This window comes from Nannobrachium achirus (genome assembly GCF_963921795.1).
Source record: "Nannobrachium achirus genome assembly, chromosome: 17".
Taxonomy (NCBI): Eukaryota; Metazoa; Chordata; class Actinopteri; order Myctophiformes; family Myctophidae; genus Nannobrachium; species Nannobrachium achirus.
Window position 1 is genome coordinate 31,475,411 of NC_137824.1, and position 20,577 is coordinate 31,495,987.

The window sequence follows — 20,577 nt, forward strand, 5'->3', positions numbered from 1 at the left end:
GTCGCCCTCTTACTAGTGTATAGTTAACACGTTGACGTCCGAAATAGAATGGTGGTTGGTAGATTAGCCGTGACATTTCTATTATTGTATTGTGATCTGAGACATAATATTATGTTTATAAACATGACCCCGCAGCCCCTCCATCTTGAACAGCGCCGCTGTTTTTTCTTTTTTTTTTCCCCCCAGGCCAGTAACTCACCATGATTTTCTCGATTTCCGTTGGGATAGAATGGGGGTTTTGGCCGATCGTCGATGTCCCCGTGCGTTTCGCGTGCGCGATCCTTTCACGTAAATGTCCCCGCAAATAGTCCATGTGTGACTGAAGAACAGAACTGAAAAGTTTTGCTAGCATAGCCCCAAGCATGGCTGCAGGAGGAGCTCGAGTGTGTAGACAGTAAACGGATGGGTGGAAGGTGCCTTGGAGAAGGAGAGGCGCTGACGTCACCTCTGCTTCATGCACAGTCTGCATGAGCTATCAGTGCACGAGTGGTGACTAGGGAAGGTTAGACGATCGCCGATTTTCGGATCAAAAGCTTTTATTCCGGTTTTAAAGACAAAGTCCGGGAATGTACGACGTGGCTGAGAGTCCCTGGGGGGATGTGCGATATAGTACGGTTTTAACATTAAGGGGCTCCCCTTGGCTTAGAAGGTGTTAATGAGAATATTTGCATATTTGAATAAACTAGCAGAAACAAGGAATAGAGGTCATGCAACTTGTGTTTTGTTTTTTCTGTTAAAATAATGAACATTGTATCTCATATATAAGGATATTTACAGTGTAACCATTGGGTATGTTTATGGTCATTAATAATTAGTATATATTATGCCTATGTTACGACAAAGCAAACACACAGTCATTTTCTGTGTATATTGTATATATATGTATGTGTGTGTGTGTGTGTGTGTGCGTGTGCGTGTGCGTGTGTGTGCATTGGACAGACATTGTTTATATATTTATATATAACTATTAAACGACTAAATGTCTCTCCGTCTGTCACCCTCCGTCAATCAGGTATCAGCATTCTTGGTGACGTCACCATCAACAAGTGCTCCGATATAAACTAGAAAGATGCAATTCTGGGAAATTGCAAGTGTGGTTGCCTATTTGTCTGCATAGCCTCAAATTGTCATGTGTTGAGATCTTCTCTGCATGATCCAGAGATTGAGGGTTCAAACCCCACCCTATATTTTACTGTGAAGCTTTCCTTTGCAGATGCACTTCCAGAAGAAGCACAAAAAGCTGATTGTATCCTACTGGTAAGTTGGGACAATGGTTAAATTACATGATATAGGTAGGTATGTGTGGGTTCAAATCCCTTTGTTGTTCTTGAGGGGAAAATGTTAATTAGTTATTCAGGGAAATTCTGGTGTATTATGGCATATTTGGCTTGCAGCCAGCCAAGCCAGGGATTCTTTTAACATTTGACATCAAGTCTCTAAAATACAAAAGAACAAGTCAAAAGAACTATAAAACACCTGCTGTGGGAGATGGTGTAGTGGTTTAAAGCTTGGCTCTTCAGTGCAGATGTCACATGTTCAAATCCCAGTCCACCTACACTGCTGTGTTATGTTGATATTTTGAAGGTTAAAATACAAAAGATTATTCAAAACCATTGGTGCATGCTGTGAGAGATGATGTAGTGGTATAAAGATCATATTCTCAGTGCAGAGTTCCCATGTTCAAATCTCAGTCCTCCCACATTGCTGTAATACTTTGACATTTTCAAGATTAAAATACAAAAGAACTACTCAAAAGCATATGGTTTATCGGACTGGTGATTGGACTCAGTTCAGAGGATCCGTGTTCTAATCCCAGTCGTAGTAGTAAGGAAGGAAGGGAGGAAGAAACCCTCTTCAGTAAGAGATGGTCTAGTCAGTGGTCTGAAGCTCAGTCTCAGTGCAGAGGTCACATGTTCAAATCCCAGTCTGCCTACAGTTTGTTCCTGGAGTGCTTTGACCTTTTCAAGGCTAAAATAGAAGAGAATAATCTCAAAAGCACCAGGAGATACCTGTTGAAGGCCCAAAGGTGCCTTGGCTCAATGGTGTGGTGTGCTTGATTGGTTGTCCTTGCAACAGACAGGTTTCAGACAGGTTCAAGTCCCATGCCCAAGGTACACAGAGGACCATCGGGAGGGGTGTCCCTCCCCCTGTTTCCTGAGAAGTAAAGGTGTAGGGTTATGTCTGAAAGAACTTTGTCCAGCCTTACTTTTGCAGGAATAACTACAAAATGGTGAAATGCAATTGACTTTATTCAGTTCAGAATTTTAGCCTTGAAAAGGTCAAAATACACCAGCAATGAAACATAGGAGGACTGAGATTTGAACATGGAACCTCTGAACTGATAGTCTGATCACTAGACCACTACACCAACTCTCACTTGAAATATTTTTTGGTGCTTTTGAATAATTCTTTTGTATTTTAACCATGAAAAAGTCCAGATAAAACAGCAGTGATCTGTGAGAGGACTGGGATTTGAACATGGCACCTTCAATCTGGGAGTCCAATTACCAGTCCACTACACTGTATGCAGGGTTGCCAATACTAGCCCGTCAGATTCAAACAGATTTCCTTTTTTTGTAAAGGGGGTGGGGGGGACTCCCCAACTGTGCTATAGAGCCATAGTAAGTCTACAGGGGACAACAAAGTTATTAATCTCATAGGATTCAGAAGCCTAAGCTTTCTTTTCATAATTTATTACCAGGTCTGTATCTGTATATGTCACAATTTTGGATGTTGATGAGGCATGGCATTGTAACTTTTGCTATTTTGTTTGCTGATTAAATAATCTACATCTATATATCTAAGATAGGTAGATAGATAGATCTTTATTGTATGCCAATAGTGTATAGGCTATATACAAATGTGTACACACACACACACACACACACACACACACACACACACACACACACACACACACACACACACACACACACACACACACACACACACACACACACACACACACCTGGTGGAGACCTGTGCAGGGAAGAACACTTTTTCTAGTTCAATATTGGTTTCTCTTTGTAATGAGTGCTGGATGTGTTAAGTCAATATTGTTCCATAGTGTGCGTTCATCTTCAGTTGATTTCTCATTGTAATGATGAGCTCTGGAGGTATTAAGTCAATATTTTGTCCTAGTGTGTGTTCAGCTTGAGTTGGTTTCTCGTTCTAAAGACTGGTTGTTAAGTGTGCTTATCTAATCATGTCAGGATTTACATTATTTTGCCTTTATTAGATAGGACAGTAGACTGACAGGAAATGGGGGAGAGATGGGGAGTAACACATGGCAAAGGTCCTCAGGATCTGGAATCGAACCCGTCAGGCATAATGCCTGGCCAATGTGGTATGCACCTGGACCAGTAGGCCAGCAGACGCCCCTCTGTAATGACTTTTCAGAGCGGTTTCAAAGGATTGATGGTTATGGACTGTTCAGAAACCTGCCTACCAATGAGTTCATCTATGTGGATTTCAAGTTGATACAAAATCTAGCTCAAGAGATAAGTCAAGTCTTTAAATATGAAGGTTCTGGGGTTCAAAACTAATGATCAACATTTTCACTGTCCATTTGAATTCTAAAAGGTGGGTTAAATATCACATTCCTGGTTTCTACTCCATGCCAGCATGGCTCAAGACATAAGTCTAGGGTTTATGTATGGAAGGTCTGGAGTTCAAACCCCATGAAGAACATTTTCACAGTCCATTTGAATTCTAAAAGGTGGGTTAAATATAACATTCCCGGTTGTCTCTCTGTGCCAGCGTGGCTCAAAAGATGAACCAAAGGTTCATATATAAAAGGTTGTAGGTTCAAAGCTCAAACAAAACTAAAACCAACTCAAATAAAACAACAATCAAAACTAAAAGTCAACTCAAATAAAAATCTCAAACGACAACAAAAGCCTCAATAAAATAACAAGCAGAATAAAGATTGAACTAAAAACTGATAATGTGGTACTAACAAATGCCCAAAAATAAAAAAAGACCTATTAATTATATAATTAATATGTAAATTACCTAAACTCCTCCCCCTAGAGGTGGGCTTTATCTATGCTCCACCCTCTCCCCCTAGAGGTGGGCTTTATCTATGCTCCACCCTCTCCTACCGGAGTTAAAAGAGGGCGTGAAGAAGAAGTTGGGCTCCTCCCTCTCCTACCAGAGCTAAAAGAGGGGGTGACGAGGGAGGTGGGCTGATTCCATGCGCTTCGCCTTAAAAAGACCAAATTTAAAGACTTTCCAGTAGTGAGATTCAAACCCACAACCTTCAGGTTGTGAGTCCTCTGCTTTACCTCCACACTACCAGGATTTTCACACTAAATACAGGTCGGAGGTTATATTTAAAGTGAAAAGCATAGCCGACAGGTGAAAGATGAAAATCCACAGCAAACAATTCTACCCCTGACAGAGTGACTGAATCTACTAGATACACCCTCTTATGACCAGGGTTCATTATGACAACCATCTTATTTGAACACCCAGATTTACACTTTCATTGAAAGCACAATTTCTTAGTTTCAGATGATCGAGAAAGACTATAGCAGTTTCAACCAAGTTCTTTTTTAAATATGTTTTGTTAAAACAAGTGCATTTGCAGTTTTCACTTTGACTGTTGAATAAAAACAGTTTGCAACTAGTTTCTCATTGTGGTATTATAACTATAGCTTCATTGATTAACTAAATTAAGTTTATTCGAGAAAACTTCTGAACTGCATTGCTTTGAGCTGTTCTAATAACAAATTACGTACAATGAAAACTACCACTTCCATTTTATGTATTTATTGCAACAAACACCAATTATTTAAATAAACTGATAGCTGTACTGCAAACAATTTAACCTCACAAGAAAGTATGATATTTTTTTAGCGTGAAAAACACAGCCATGCCAGCATAGATGTGAGAATGATCTATTTTATTTATTGTGTGTTAGTTGGTATCAGATTGAAAATAAAATCGGTGGCATAGGTCCCGTTGAGCCCTCCTCCTCTCCTCACATGCTGGCGGCTCTGGACGAGTCTTAAGAGTCATCTTCAAAAGCAAGGTTGGTTTCACCATTCAGCTGTGTCCTCACTGGGTCCGAAGGAAAGTTAGTACAATAGTTAACTAAAACAGTTTTGCCTCTCGCATACAAACGGGGTAAAAACTGTATTGTGTGATTACAAAACTAATAAGCTAATTAAAATCCTAGAAAAAATACCTTTAGTTTTTGTCTTTGTGAATTTATTACATTCTTAAGCCTAGTATTTTTGGTTGTATACATCTTCCATTTGTTTAACTATGAATACTTTTATTACACAATGCCCTGTCAGACCTTTTTACTAACACCTGAGCAATATAAATAAAATTAAACTGACATTGAAAAACATAGTCAAAATGAAATAAAAATGTCAAACTATAACAACCTTGGTGTGACAAAACTTGGGGATCGGGTGGATGTGAAGGGTCATCTTCAAAACCAGGGTTGTTCTGACCTTGCTGATGTCTCCTTTGGACCTCCTCAAATATCTGCAGAACCTGCCAGTGGTGGAAAGTACAATTACAGGTATTAGTTAAACTTTACTTGATGTCCATTTTTCAATACTTTACACTTCTACTCCACTGTCATCAAGATGGAAAATGGAGATACAGTTCAAGGTTTCTACCCAACAGGGACGGTACATTTAAACAGCCTCATCATGAAGAACTCGATAAGATGGAGCATTTGTAACACCTTGGATTTGGGGATGAGGCCCACTCTGAAGAAACCGATGTGTCCCGTTTCTATCTTGGTACAGTCCACCACAGTAGAGGCAATATTTTCAGGAGAGGGTCCAGCACACAGCACACCATCCACCTTATACAAGAAAAATAACACACTTAGAAAAAATAAATGAATAAAAAGAGAAGAAAAAATAATCTGTAGGTGTTTTCTCTTATGAAACTGAAATATGTCATCATCACCTTGTCCCCCAGCTTGGCATGAACCTGGTTGTGGTGAGTTGTGTCTGCTTCACCTGTAGGATTGGCTGAAGTCACAGCAATGGGTCCAACCTAGAAAGTGAAAAGGGTTGGATAAGTTACACTGTCCACAGTGTCCAGTGAGTGTCTTTTGCACACCTACAAAGGCAACAGGTGCTTAGGAGAAGACCAAACGAGGGCCCAAACGTAATAACAAAAAAAAAATCCTGCACACTCTGCATGCAAGAAAATGCAATGCAAGAAAATATTTAAATGAGAATTTTTTTCCCATCAACTTTCAATCAACTTATCTACTTTTCATTTATCCCAGCAACACACTCACTAGTATACATAGGACGAGGTCTGCCATCGCCCACATTTGTGCACCATTTCACCTCTAGCTGCTCCAATTCACCCTTTGTTAGCCTTCTAGTGAGCGGTGCCTTTTATACGTTAATTTCGTTAAGTGTCCCACGAAGCTTTGCCAATGCCAAGCTCTGCGGGCCGGACACACATACAAACCGCTCAAAAAAGTATTAACCTGTGTTTAGCTGGCTGCTGCCACAGACTGTATTAGTAGGGATATGTCTCCCCCCAGACCTCTGGTTCACTAGGGGACGAGACAAAAAGTTCTATTGCCGTCAGTCATTCATTTCATACCATGGCGATGCCAGTTGGGAACACATGCCCCTCTGGTTATACAATACCTGTTGTCAGAGTACCCGTTATACCTGTTGTCAGAGTACTTAGAACAGTAAGCACAGCTGGAGAGCCTATTGCAACCATTCCGATTGCTTGGTCATAACTACTTAACTATCTAACATATAATTAGAGAGAGAGGTCAGTCAGTCAGTCAGTCAGTAGGTCACAAAATGCATTATCTATTCACTCGCTTCAGCGACTGATCTCAAATTTAACATGGCATTGGTCATTAGCATTATACACACGGTGACGGAGCCCGAATTTCATTTTTCCCAAATTCTAGCGATTTATTAGCGTTTCTTCACTCTACAGCTCTACAGCCTGTTGTCAGGGTTACGGTCCGTTCCTCCAGGCCATGGGATCTGTAGCCCCGGGCCCACACACACCTCTCTCACAGTTAGGAATGTTGCAGTCAGTCTCTCTCTCTCTCTCTCTCTCTCTCTCTCTCTCTCTCTCTCTCTCTCTCTCTCTCTGCATGGGTCACGCATGCAACGGGTGATGTGTGTCTCATCTTCCAACGGGTATAGAAAACGTATGTGGAGCAAGTACATCCTCATACTTCTATTCACCTAATTTTGCTGTTAAATTATTTGTATCCATCATAAATATACACTCCTCCATGGGCTGCTCCTTACATTATGATGCTCCCACATATTCTCACGCACGCACCATGCAGTTACAGTTACTTTCCCCAAAACCCACACTCTGCACATATTTTGCAGCACATATATTCGAACGGGTAAGGTCTATCTGTTATAATGTAGCGTAACCTATAAGCTGTTGATGCTAATTACCAGATTAATGAGATGTGTGGCCACAGCACAGTCTGGGTATCTGATGGCGATGCTCTGGGGAGTTCCAATATGTGCGGCTGCGTCTCCTAAACCAAAGCAGTCCATCCAGGCTCCTACATGGGGGAAACCATCTCAACATTATTTTACAGACAGTGAGACTGGAATTGTGTGCACGTGTTAGTTCTCAAAAATAATTGCCGATGTTTAATAGATTTTTTTAAACAAAAAGTGGAAATAGCAGATCTATAATGCTCACGACGTGTGATGAGCTTATAGATTGCCAATTCTCACAATTAAATATGGCATAAGTGGCAAATTCATAATATAGGTTAATGTTTCCAACTTTGGTTCCCAAGGAGACACAGCATTTCTCAAGCTGAGTACCTAATGTCCTTTTTGTACTTACTTATTTTGTTAATTAGTCAAATATAGCAGTGGATCTCAACCTCAGCCAAATAATTTGAGGGGTCGCCAGATATTATGTGCAAAAATAAATAAATCATTGAAAGAAAAAAGTTTGTGCGCGCGTGCGTGTGTACACCAGGGACGTGCAGAGAATGTTTCAGAGGCAGGGTCTGAAATTTCTAAAAAGGCCTTTTGGTGAAAATATCGAAAATAGCAGACCTCCAAGCTTACAACGCGTCGCCCTGCGACACATTGTGATCTTGGCTATTTTCAGTGCTTTAACTAAGCACAATCAAGCCAATACTTGAGATGTGGCGTAACGGCATGGATTTCTACACAGAGAGGGCAATTTTTTCAACATAAGATGCTGCATTCAAGTTCAGGAGAGTTAGTTTGGACAAGGCAAGTCTCTTGAATCCTGCCTTCAGGTATGGCAAGGAAAGAGGGCATTTGCATTTCTTTCACCATAAAAACTGCATTCATGGTCTGTAGAGGGCACTTTTTACAGACGGCTCAAGATGTGTGCACGTGCCTGGAGTACACACACACACACACACACACACACACACACACACACACACACACACACACACACACACACACACACACACACACAGACAGACACACAAGCCCACCTCTGGGTATGACCATGCTGATAGAGGAGGGCCACGCAGCCTGCATGAAGTCCAGCAGCAGAGGGCTGAGCTGACTGACAGGCTGCAGCTGCAGCTGCTTGATGCTGGAGATCCACAGAGACATGGGTCTGTCCTGAGCCTGCTGTTTCACCCTGCAGGGACAATGCATGGCAGAAAGTGACACCAATTAGTGGTTCTCAATCTTCTTGGGCTTCAGTAGGCTATACCCCCTTTTCCGGATTTCTGGATCAAAGTACCTGACATTTTGCTTAGAAAACTACTGTATATCTAGCAAGACTAACATACTGTTGTTGTATTGTTTTGTTTATCGTTTACCTCATATCTCCATATTTTACCTTTTTCTTTGTTAGATTAATGCCCTACGTACTTTGCCATACTGCAGTGTCATCCAAAAGTAGCAAAAATAGCAGTTCTACAAACAAGCGCAACACGTAAATCTGCTATCGTTGCTACTTTTGAATTTGAATCTTGAAAAGTAACCCACTTTTTGAAGAACATATTGAAGAATATAACATTACAAATAAGAAAAGGAGTGGAAGACTTAAACACATTTTGTGCCAAAAACGGAGATCTCTGTTTTTTCTAAATTCACGGTTGCGTGCGAAAAACAGAGATCTGGTCTTTTTAATATGAGCTTATTAATATCGCAGTTCTCAACTGTAAGAGCGATCCTCGGTTGCTAGAAGACGAATGCATGCAGAGATAACCCGGAAATGAAAAGCACTTCTCCATAGGGTTCAATTCTTCTTCTGCAGAAAAGATAAGCTTTTCTCTGGTTCTAGGTTCCATTCACACACGCTGTGTAGTGGAGACTGGAAGGAGCTACAACAACAGGATGGATTTTCTTTCCTTTCGTTCTATTTCACCACATTGAGGATCGTGTCCACAAAGACACGGAGCACACGCACGGACAAGCGAACGCTCGTGCACACCCTCAGAAAACACAGTAAAAACACTGAAAACACTGGCAGGATTAATTAATTAATAGCTGGCAAAATTTGTATTTGAGCATCTTGAGCACATTTACTTTACATTTTTCCATTTTCCACCCTGTAGTACCTCTGCGTACCCCTAGGGGTACACATACCCCCATTTGAGAACTACTGCTTTATACATAATACTGTAGCCTACTGTCTAGATAAATGCTGTAATGACAACAGAGCTAAAAGGTGTCGTCGTCAAAAAGACTACTAAAATGAATGTTTGCAGGATGACTTTCATCGAACATGAGAGTGAATAAACAAACAACAACAACAAAAGCATGAACGGTGAAAGAGTGAAACTCGCTTGTAAGCTTTGACCACGGCGTCGGGTCGGTTGCACGCAGCCACCAGTACGTAGACGGTGTCAGTCGGCATGCCACATATGCCACCGTTTTTCATGATGTCTGTGGAAGTGAGAGAATACAAAACATAGTGACCTTAAAATTCACAGCTGGACAATGTAATAAGGGATGCAACAGTTCATCGAACTGTTTGGCGTAAAACATTACATTTTGCTTTTTCCATTCAAATAGCATAAATAGATGATCTACAAGCTCAGAACGCATCGCATTGTGACACATTGTGATCTTGTAGATTGGCTCATTTTGCACAATCACAGCTTTCTCTCTCACCTGCTATCTGCTGGACGGAGGTGGCTTTGCGGGCTGGGAGGTGCGGACAGACGTCTCCACCTGCCCCGCTCCCGCTCAGCCGCAATAAGGGGTTTCCCAGTGGAATCTGAGGGGCCTCGAACGTTCCGTTAAAGATCTTTGCCAGGAAACAATAAAAGCTGACCAATCCAAATATGATGGTGACCGCCACGTCATAGCCTTGCGGCTCCGCCCCCAATGCGTCCAGCAGGAAGCTGACCAGGATGAGCTGAAAGGCCAGGGATTGCACCAACCAGGCTACGTTCAGCAACAACGCCGCGATCGCTAGCAAACTGTTGAACACCATGAAGCCGATGATCCCCACTGCCACGCCGAAGCCCCTGGAGTCCCCGTAGAGCCCGCCGTACCGCGTCAGCCCCCAAATGGTCCACATCATCCCGTAAAGGGCGAATGCTGTGCTCTCCAGTGTCTTCCCACGAGAAAACGCCACCGAGGCGCAAAGCAGCTGAAGCACTCCGCCGGAGACCACCGCCCAGGGCAGCACCAGCACGGAAAGCGGCCCCTCTGCGCCCACGCCGGCGGTGATGGCGAACGCGGCCAGCACGCTGCAGGCGTGGCCCAGGACCTCGCCGTCTGAATATCTGGAGTAGCCCAAGTAGGGAGCGTGCAGGTCTTTATCGCGAGGTCTGAGAGCGAGGCCGCTCATCCTGGTCACCAGAGCTTCGAACAAACCCCGCCCTGTGGGAATCTGCCAGGCGGAGATCGTGTTAAATGCAGTGACGAGAAGCAGGCCGGCGGTGGCTACAAAAATGGCCGCCTGGACACCTTGAGTCCCTGCTTGGAGGAAGCCCTGGGGCTGGCACGCGATGGAGATGCAGTACGCCACGAAGAACAGCTGGTAGACTCCTTCCAGAACGCTCCTCTGGCAGCTGAACACAGCCAGGATGAAGAAGAGCACAGAGAAGACGGTGGGAAACGGAACGGGGGAAAGCGGCTGAATGTTGTAGAAGGTCAAGAGAACGCTGTAGCCTTCGGCAAACCTCAACAGAGCCGTGAAGCCGTAGAAGGTGGCGGCCAACGCTTCCATGGCGCGGTAACACAGGACGCACACGGCGAGCTGGAAGACACCTGCCGTCCACAGCCAGGGGACATGGCCGATGGACAGGTGGGGGACGACGCCCAGGAGGGGACAGGCCAACACGCTGGCGGACAGCAGGTTCAGGACCAGGCCAACGGACACCACATCGTTGCTGCTTTCTCCATTCTGTGCCGTCCTCGGACTAGTGCTGAAACAATCAGGACATGTACATACAATTGTCATTGACGATTTGATTGTGTTTTTGGCATTGAAGTACAAAGTACGAATAATAAAAAATAAATAATATGCAATGGGCGTCAAAAACAGCCAAATGGTTAATTTCACACAAAAAAGTTAAGCAGTGGAAATAGCTGATTTACAAGCTTGTGGTATTGTAGATCTGCTATTTCCGCCATTTCTCAAAATGTTTGTAAAGGCATTACCATTTTTCAACAGATTAATTTATACAGATGAACGGGAATGATTCTGTCAATCTCTTTATTTTTTTTATTTTTTTATCCCACAGTGCCAATTGCCTAAACTGTAATCCTGGGCGCTACTCTCCCTCTGCCAACCTGGGGAGAGCCCCGAACTGAGCTCATGCTTCCTTCAATGCATTGTGAGTGAGCAAGCGGCTTCTTATCACATGATGGGGGGGGGGGGATTCCCCGGGAGGACGTAGCGCGTGGAAGGAACGCGTTATTCCAACCAGTTCCTTTCCCCTCCATCAAGCGCCCCGGCTGGCCAGGGGGAGGCAGTATAGAGACCAGGATTACTGCATGTTTTTGTGAGGGTAACTACCCTAGGGAACACAGGGAGAACATGCAAACTCCACACAGAAAGGTCCATGGGCGCAGATGACGCGGAGGACCCAGGATCTTCTAGCTGTGAGGCGACAGCGCCACCGACTGCGCCACTGTGCCCCCTGCTCTGATTCTGATTTCTGTCAATTTAAATAATTGTGATCAGGTGATTATTATGTAATAATTGTCACAGGCCTACCTAGCGATCTTTGCCTTCAGGCGGGTGCCTGGCGGTTCCACCTCCCCCCCAGTGCTAAGAGCCAACAGGCGTCCAACGCCAAAGTAAATCCCCAACAGGCAGACAAACAGGTAGTAGGCGGCTGCAACCGATCGGCCAAACCCAGCAACGGCCAGTCCGGCGATCTGGTGGCCACAGGCTAGGCTAATGCAAATGGCTATTATAGACAAGGCCTTTGTCGTCCCCAAGACGGCTACGGCGCCTATAAGGAACAATGATAGGCTATACGCAGCCAGCCCCGGAACCAATGAGGATCGTAGCTCAGCAGGGTGAAGCACGCCTTGTCCCACCAGGATGTACACAAGACCAGAGCCGCACCACAGGGAGGACACAGTCAGACACAGAGTAGAAAACAGCTGGGAGGGCGACAGACTGTGACACATGCCTAGGAGAGACGGAGAGGAAGAGGATGTTTACTTTTAGGAATTGTACAAATACTGCATCTCAGTTGAGCTTGTTATTATGACGATCCATTCTGTTTATTCAAACAAACAGAGAAAAGTGTGTGCCAGAGTACATTTTTTTTTCACTGGCATAAGTTAAAACAGTATTAGGCCTACCACAATGTAGAAATACCAAGTAAATGTAACGCATTGAATTCCCAAGTACCTATTTCACTTTTCTTTTTCTTTCTTTTTTTTTTGTGTCAAAATCGTTTGAAAACAGCTGATCTACAAATTCCAGGTCATTTTGTCATCTACTTTTGGGAACACACAAAATGTTCATTTTATCAGACACGCCCCCTTCCTATACAAACCCATTGTAACTTCAAACTCCATTTTAACCATGATAGATTCATCGAAAACACCTGTCCTTGTTTCTGGTGACTCATTATCATAATGTCTTTTTTATTATTAATAATTGTTTTAGATTTTTTTTCTTTATATATATATAAATCCCTTTAAGTGGTTTTATATCTGGTAACTATTAATTGTCATGGAGTAAAAAGTGTAATGAGTTGCCTCTATGTATAGTGAAGGTACCTCAACTTTATACAATACTTGAGTATATGTACTACACCATAGGTCATAGGACATGATGTTAGACAAGCAGAGAAAGGTGTGTGCTGGAGAATGTATTTTTTCTTTTTTTTTTCATGAATGGAAACAAACCTGCATATGCTAACAGGGCAGCCACGATGAGTAACAGAATGCCCAGGGCATTATGGGGGATGAAGTCTCCAGATGAACTGCCGTAGTCATTTATAAGAAGCAGGAGAGAGCCTGTAATTAAACGGAACATCCATTATCATGGTGTCTTAAAGGTGCTCCAAGTTATAAACATGTTTTGTCTAAAAAGTTAAAGCTTTATATTCTGTCTCAAACTCTTTAATAAACAGAAATACTTTTTCAGGTGGGTTGCCAATTTCATCCAATCAGGATAAAGGACACCAATGTGTCAGCTTCAATTCAGTAGCGAAGTGTGATGTCACTTCCGTGAAATGGCGTGAAATGTCGCCCTCTACGGGGTTCATGCTGGTATTGTTTTGTATTCAAATCGCCATTGGGGAATTTGCGATCACCGCATATAAGAACTGTGTTAAAAATATAAACACACCATGCTCTCGGATTGACCCAAATGGATATGAAGCATCGACTAAGGTGGAAATGTACAGATTTACCCAAAGAGTAACACAATAAACGCTAGAAACGAGTTACACAGGCTATATCAGATATGAATGAATATCATAAACTATGCAGAACCCCCCCGCTGACAGAAACGCGCACATGGTGTGTTTATTTTTTTAACACAGTCCTTATATGCGGCGATCGCAGATTCCCCAATGGCGATTTGAATACAAAACAATACCAGCATGAACCCCCTAGAGGGCGACATTACGCACAAATGACGACATGGCTTCGTTTCTCTATTACATAGCGTTCCAATTCAATTATTATTATTATTACAATGCTATTATATCACTTCCCATTTCACTTGTTTATTGCGACCGTAGGTCGCATTTACTATCAAACCCTGCACAAAGTGTAAGTCAGTCCGTCCCTCCCTCCGTCTGTCTGTCACACCTCACACGTCACACTCTTGCCCTGCTCATATCTCCGCAACCGTTGCCCCGATCCATGCCAAATTTTGCACACACACTCCTTACCTGCCAAACTACAACCTCCAAGGACCCCCGGAGCTCCAGGGACCCCCAGGTCCCTGGGGGACCCCCAGATGTAAAAAATGACCAAATGTGCTAAACTGACCAAATGACCACCCCAACGGGGCTGCTCACGGGGAATTCCCGGGGACCACCGACTCCTGGTGCTCCAGAACGGATGCAAAAGTGGTGGTGCCCCCAGTGGAGGACCCCCTACACTGCAGCTCACATAAAATGCCGTAACTCCGGCTAGGAGCGACCGGGACAGCCGGGGCCGGTACCTATTCGTCCGCCTTGCCGGCGCGGAGACCCCACCCCTCATTTCTCACATGGCCCTCTTCTAGCGCCACCATGAGGCCCATTCTTGCAAAACACATTTTTGGACACTGCTCCTACAATTTTTGCCCTAAAATCACGCAAATCGGTACACAGTATGTCTACACTCATCCCATCAACATGAATCTCTCCCATATAGCGCCACCTCCAGGCCGATTTTTAAAAACACATTTTTTGACACTGCTCCTACAGATTTTGCCCTAAAATCACGAAAATCACTACACAGTATGTCTACACTCATGTCATCAACATGGATCAGGAAGATTTTGGCAAAACACATTTTTGCCCTATTTGTGGAGATAAGTGACCTACGGTCGCTTATCTCCCGATTAGGGAGCCTTACTGGTACAATATCCTGTATTAGTGCTCCCTTATGATTGGACCAAAATGCATTAATCTGAACCATGTTACTGGGGGAAAAAAACACTCTACAGCAATTATAGCAATGATTACAATCAGTAATATGTATTACAGCATTTAAAGAACTATTGACAATTCAAAGTCAGTGTGATTTTGTGCCCTCTTGTGGCTTAATACAGTGCAAGCCCGTCACAGCTACTTCATTAGATCAGTTTCTTCCCATGTTTTTACATAATACAACTATAAACAACTTCATTAACAAACATCCAAATATCTACAGCTGAATGCATTGCTATTTATTTCACTTTTATATGATACAGACTGTTTCAAAATATTTCTGATGTGTATTATTTAATCCTATCTCTAGCTTAGGCTACTCAGAATGTAAAAAATACAGTGTATTACAAGTGAAGATTGTACTTGAATAAAAGTACTAAAGCATTATTGGCATCAAATTATATTTAGTAACAAAAGTAAAACTATTCATTATGCAGAATGTCCCATTTTACTTTATTACATCACTAAGGTTTTAAAAATGTGTCAACATCTTTTGAAAATTTAGAACTTGGTAAATTGGTTAATGCATATTTTGTAATAATCTAAACATAACTATCGTTTTCAAATAATAAAAAGTACAATAATTTGCCTCTGAGATGTAATGGAGTAGAACAATAAACTAGCTATAGTCTATTAGGTAGGCTACTCAAGTAAAAGTAAAATTAAAAGTATCTTAAAAGTTTACTCAAGTACAGAACTGGAGTAAATGTACTTTCCCTGCCTACAATATATTAGACCTACAGTAGATACAGCTTAGCTTACCACCAGAGATGCCCAGAATTCCCACAGAGAAATGCAGCGACTGGGGTTGAGCCATGATTACACTGAGACATCCTGGAGCTGGGGAGCACAACATTTATACACAAATGCATCCCATAGCCCTGAGGAAAACCAATCACAAGACGACTGGGCTGACATCACCACCTGACTACTGGGAAACCCCAACCCATAGAAAACCACTATTTCCGTTACCAAGTGTTGTAGGTGCAGAGTGATTGATGATTTATGATCACATTGATTTATTGTATCCACCGTTGGATACAATGTTTTGCACCCAATGTTTTGCAGCCTGTCTGCCCTTCCGTGTCTGTGTCCATCCGTCTGCGAGCCGCTAATCTCCGGCACCGTTGACCGATCGCAGCGAAACTGTGCATGCACACTTCCTGGATGCCAGAGCAGAACCTCTGCCCCGAATTCTTCAGATCGGCCTTGTATAGCGCCACCAGGAGGCCAATTAATTTATATTACTCAAAACAGATTTGGAACACAGTACCTCTATAGTCATGAAACCAAACAGGTTTTTTCATATTCCATCCTGGATGGCTTCCAAAGTTTGTAGGAGTTGTTTGAACAAAATGCCTCAAATCATGAACATGGCGTGCGATTGCCACACATTGCCACTAGGCCAAGGAAGAAATGCCACTTGCAATCTTTCGAATCAGCCTGATGGTGGCGCTATAATAAGCCGATTCAAGTTTTTGCATTCACACTCCTAGAGGCCATGCAAGGAAAAACCTCTGCCCTGCATTTTCCACATGTGCCTTTTATAGCGCCACCAGGGGGCCAACTTTTGTAAAACATTTATTTTAAATGTTTTATATTACTTCAGATTTTGTCCAAACATCACTCAAATCGGTACACAGTATCTCTATAGTCATGCGATCAAGGCGGATCTGTACGATTGTTCGTAATTGGCTAACATTGGTTTCAAAAGTTTACAGGATTGGTCAGTTTGGAACAAAATGCTACAAGTCATGAGCATTTTCCGTGAACTATTGCACGCACATTCCCACTAGGCCGAAGAAGAAATTACACCTTTTTCACATTAGCCTGCCCTGTTATATAGCGCCACAAAGAGGCCCCAATAACCTAACTGACTTCGCGGAGACCTGTGGTCCAAGGAGTACTTTTTTTTAGTTAAAGGAGCTATAGTCAACTTTTTCTTGAAAAACGGATGCTAAAATAAAAATCAAAAATCAAAAATATTTTATAAAAAAATAAACTTCATATATGTGTTTCTATTCAAAAATGACCACAAAAAGCGTAAAATAATGATTAAAATAATCATTTTGGCCATTGTCCGTTTACATTCTAGTGTCTAGTCTAAAGTTGACTATAGCTCCTTTAAATATAAGAAGCTTTCAATCCTTTGTGAGAGAAAAAAATTTCAATTATTTTGAAAGACTTAATGGAGTGTAGTGTATGAGGTGTGGTCAGACAATGAAATAAAGTCAATGCTATTTAAGTGAGCACAGTGAAAATTGTGCAAGAAATGAGCAAAACAGATCACATGTCCTCTGCTGAGAAGGAGCTGCTTTCTGCCCTACTTTCCCTTGATAGCAGTGGGAGTGGAGGTGACTAACTACAGCAGTGGGAGTGTCAACTTGGAAAGACACTTTCTGATAATAATGAGAATTCCAGACAGAACTGAGAAAAAGAAATAAGGAATTGAAATATCAGGCATATGTATTGGTGTTACATAGGGTAAGTCCATGACCGTGACATGGGTGATTAGCTAACCTGCTGACTCTGTTCGACCCAACGGGAGTTCGACCTATGGGGCAGTCCCCGACTTGGCTAGAGGTTTTTAACCTAATAAGGCCTAATACTAAGACATTTAGCCACTGTCTGTATTTGTGGATGTCATTGAAAACTAAAGTCTATGTGTGGTAAAGAAAACCTGGCTATAAGATATCTAGGACATTTTTTATGTTAAGAAGCTATTCAGTTGTTGAAATACAGCTTTTTCAATTATTTTACTTTGAACCGGGCCTATAATCATTTAACATTGACTTTTTTTCCTTCCTTTTTTTAGAAAGAGAGAGGCGTTATAACTTCCGGCATAGTCTGCTCTGAAGACTCACCTCTCCGCATTTGATGTATTGATGTTGATGTATTAAAGCATTACTTTGTGCTGTCCTTGCTTATTGTAAATCGCTCTAGATTAAGAGCATCTGCTAAACGCCTAAAATGTAAATGACTGCTGTTTTCAGGGTATGTGGGAAGCAACCTGATGCTGAAGAAAGGGAACTTGGAAAGACACTTGCAGACAAACCATTTGACTAAACGTTTCCAGCTGACAGAGAACTGAGAAAAATAAATAAACTAAGGAACTGACAATTCAACATTTTTGGAGCTGTGTGGAACACAAGCTCCCTATACGTGGCCGTGTGTGTGGGTCTGTCTGTCTGCGTGTCTGTAGCCTACAGGACCTTTTGTGACCACACGAGGGCGCTGTTGTTCAGGCCAGACACACACACACACACACACACACACACACACACACACACACACACACACACACACACACACACACACACACACACACAGCTCCACTTCGAACAGAGGTTCGATTTTTTTTCTATCTAAAAACAACAAGTGTTATTGTTTGATGTGCATAACACTTTTTTCATAATTCATATTTTTTATTCATATTAAACTACTGACTTATTCTCGGCCGGCCTGGACCCAGGGGTCACACATCAGAAGTCAGTAAATGACAGTGACAATGGAAGGAGCAAGAGTAGTGTCTTATCTTTAGATCTCCCACACAGAAACAAGCTGCTAAGACAACATAGACACAAGGTGGACAGAATCCTCAGTGCTTGGAAACCTTTGGTTAAACAAATATCAGCTTCTTAAATGGGTTTGACTGTTTGTTTGCACAAAAACTCACTGTGTGTTATTTCCTAGTTAATGGCCAGTACAATTCCTCCAGACATGTCTGGAGAAATTGTTCCACTCAATTACACAAAAAAAAAGAAAACTAAAAACAATAACACATTCCACTCAATAACAAAAAATACAATAAAAGAAATACGCTATAAGAGTGATTCTCAACATTTCTAGGACCCCGAGTTTGATATGCATTAAGCCACAAAACCCCATTTGATCAATATATTTATCCCCAGGACCTCAATCTACACTGTAAAATGTATATGTATTTATACTGTATGTACAGCATGTGTCTATTTAACTCTATCCAAATGGGCCTGTAATTCTGCATACGCTCGGAGTTACAGACCCATATGGGACGTTATGGGTCCATTTGGAACCTCCTTGGTGAGCCAACATTGAGAACCAGTCCTAAGCGATGTCATCATTCAAGGCCAGAATATCTTCTGCTAAATTATGTCTGAATTGAGGTTTTTCCACAAAAATGCAAATACATGAACACATATGATTAAATTAAAAAGGTCTTATTTCCTTTGTGGCCTTTCCTTGCCGCACAAAAGACAAAATATATATTTTTATTGTATGTCAAAGTGATTTAGATAGCATGTTGATAAATGCTAGGCTCTTATGGTACCCTAGTGTCTTTGAGTTTCTCTCGGCACTCTACTTTTGTGACTATTTACCTTTTTATTAGGTCATATTTAATTTGATTTGTTGATAAACGTGTCCTGTAATGGTGATAATGTTATTTTCCATTATAACGTTTTATTTATTGACTCCACAAATGTGTAACCTAGAACTGACTGCTGTGTGATATGGGTAAAATCCAATTTCCTGGAGGTTTAAAATCTCCTTTCTTTGAGCACTATCACTATGCCATATTTTTGATGAGTGTTGATGACCAACGTTACTCCAATGTTACTCCAATGGTGTAAATAATCTTTAAAAGCATTTTATTCGTTCAAGATGAGGAAACATTTAATCTAAAGACTTCCACATGAAAAGCAATACAAGAATAATCACAAATTGGAATTGCATGACTATTTTGTTGGATAAAATATTGTCTTGAATATGCCATAACATGTTGAGCACATGGCAACAGGTGAATCTGTTATTTATTCTGCAGCAGGCATACCGTACCATTCAGGAAAGTAGCCTACTTCTTATAATATCAGCTTAGAAGACACATAATCATTCTCATTTCTCACATTCTGAAATATGCTTTCTGAGCGCTAATTTTACTTACCTAAGCCCCATTCAGGTCTAAACTTGTGGTGTTCACAGGCATATTTAAAGTACAGGAGCAGCCAGCCGCTGGTCCAGAGAATTACACAGTAATAATAGACCCTCTCTCTGCCTGGTCAGTTGATGTTATCCAGCTAAATGTTGAAAACTGCGACTAATGCTGAGCTTTCTAACTGTCGTTATTCAAACAAATGTGCAGAGTGGTCCTATACTGGACTGAGGCAGCAAGGGCAACTTGGTTATAAATCTGGTTCTTTGAATAAACCTTTGTCCAAGAAGAGAAACTTTTCCACTTTGTAGACAGACCTTAAAGATAGACCGTTATCTATCCATCGGTCTCACGGAGACCCAAACTTGCAAAAATACATTATAAATTAATCGCTTAAGCCCCATTTAAAAAAACTGTGAAAATAGTACAGGCTCACAATACCTCAAATCGTGATGAGTTTGTGAGCTTGTAGATCTGCTATTCTCACTATTTTGTGAAGTTCTTTGGAACATCTTTGATTTTAACTATCGAATTATCAAACTCACAAACGAGGCTCATTTACAAATGACAGGAGCTGCTCAGACGTCAGTGGTGGCATGTGTGCTAGTAGTTT

General features: G+C 41.9%; 1 protein-coding gene across 1 annotated transcript; it reads right to left on the minus strand.

The window, feature by feature from the left end:
- Positions 1-4,108: 4,108 nt before the first annotated feature.
- On the minus strand, positions 4,109-15,872 carry LOC308302416 (uncharacterized protein; the record flags this gene model as incomplete). Its single annotated transcript, XM_080746670.1, has 11 exons — positions 4,109-4,158; positions 5,466-5,508; positions 5,705-5,827; positions 5,935-6,024; positions 7,428-7,540; positions 8,468-8,609; positions 9,772-9,875; positions 10,104-11,368; positions 12,163-12,586; positions 13,314-13,424; positions 15,818-15,872. 11 exons carry the CDS (start codon positions 15,870-15,872, stop codon positions 4,109-4,111), a joined length of 2,520 nt encoding a protein of 839 aa, XP_080602796.1.
- Between the last annotated feature and the right edge of the window lie 4,705 nt (positions 15,873-20,577).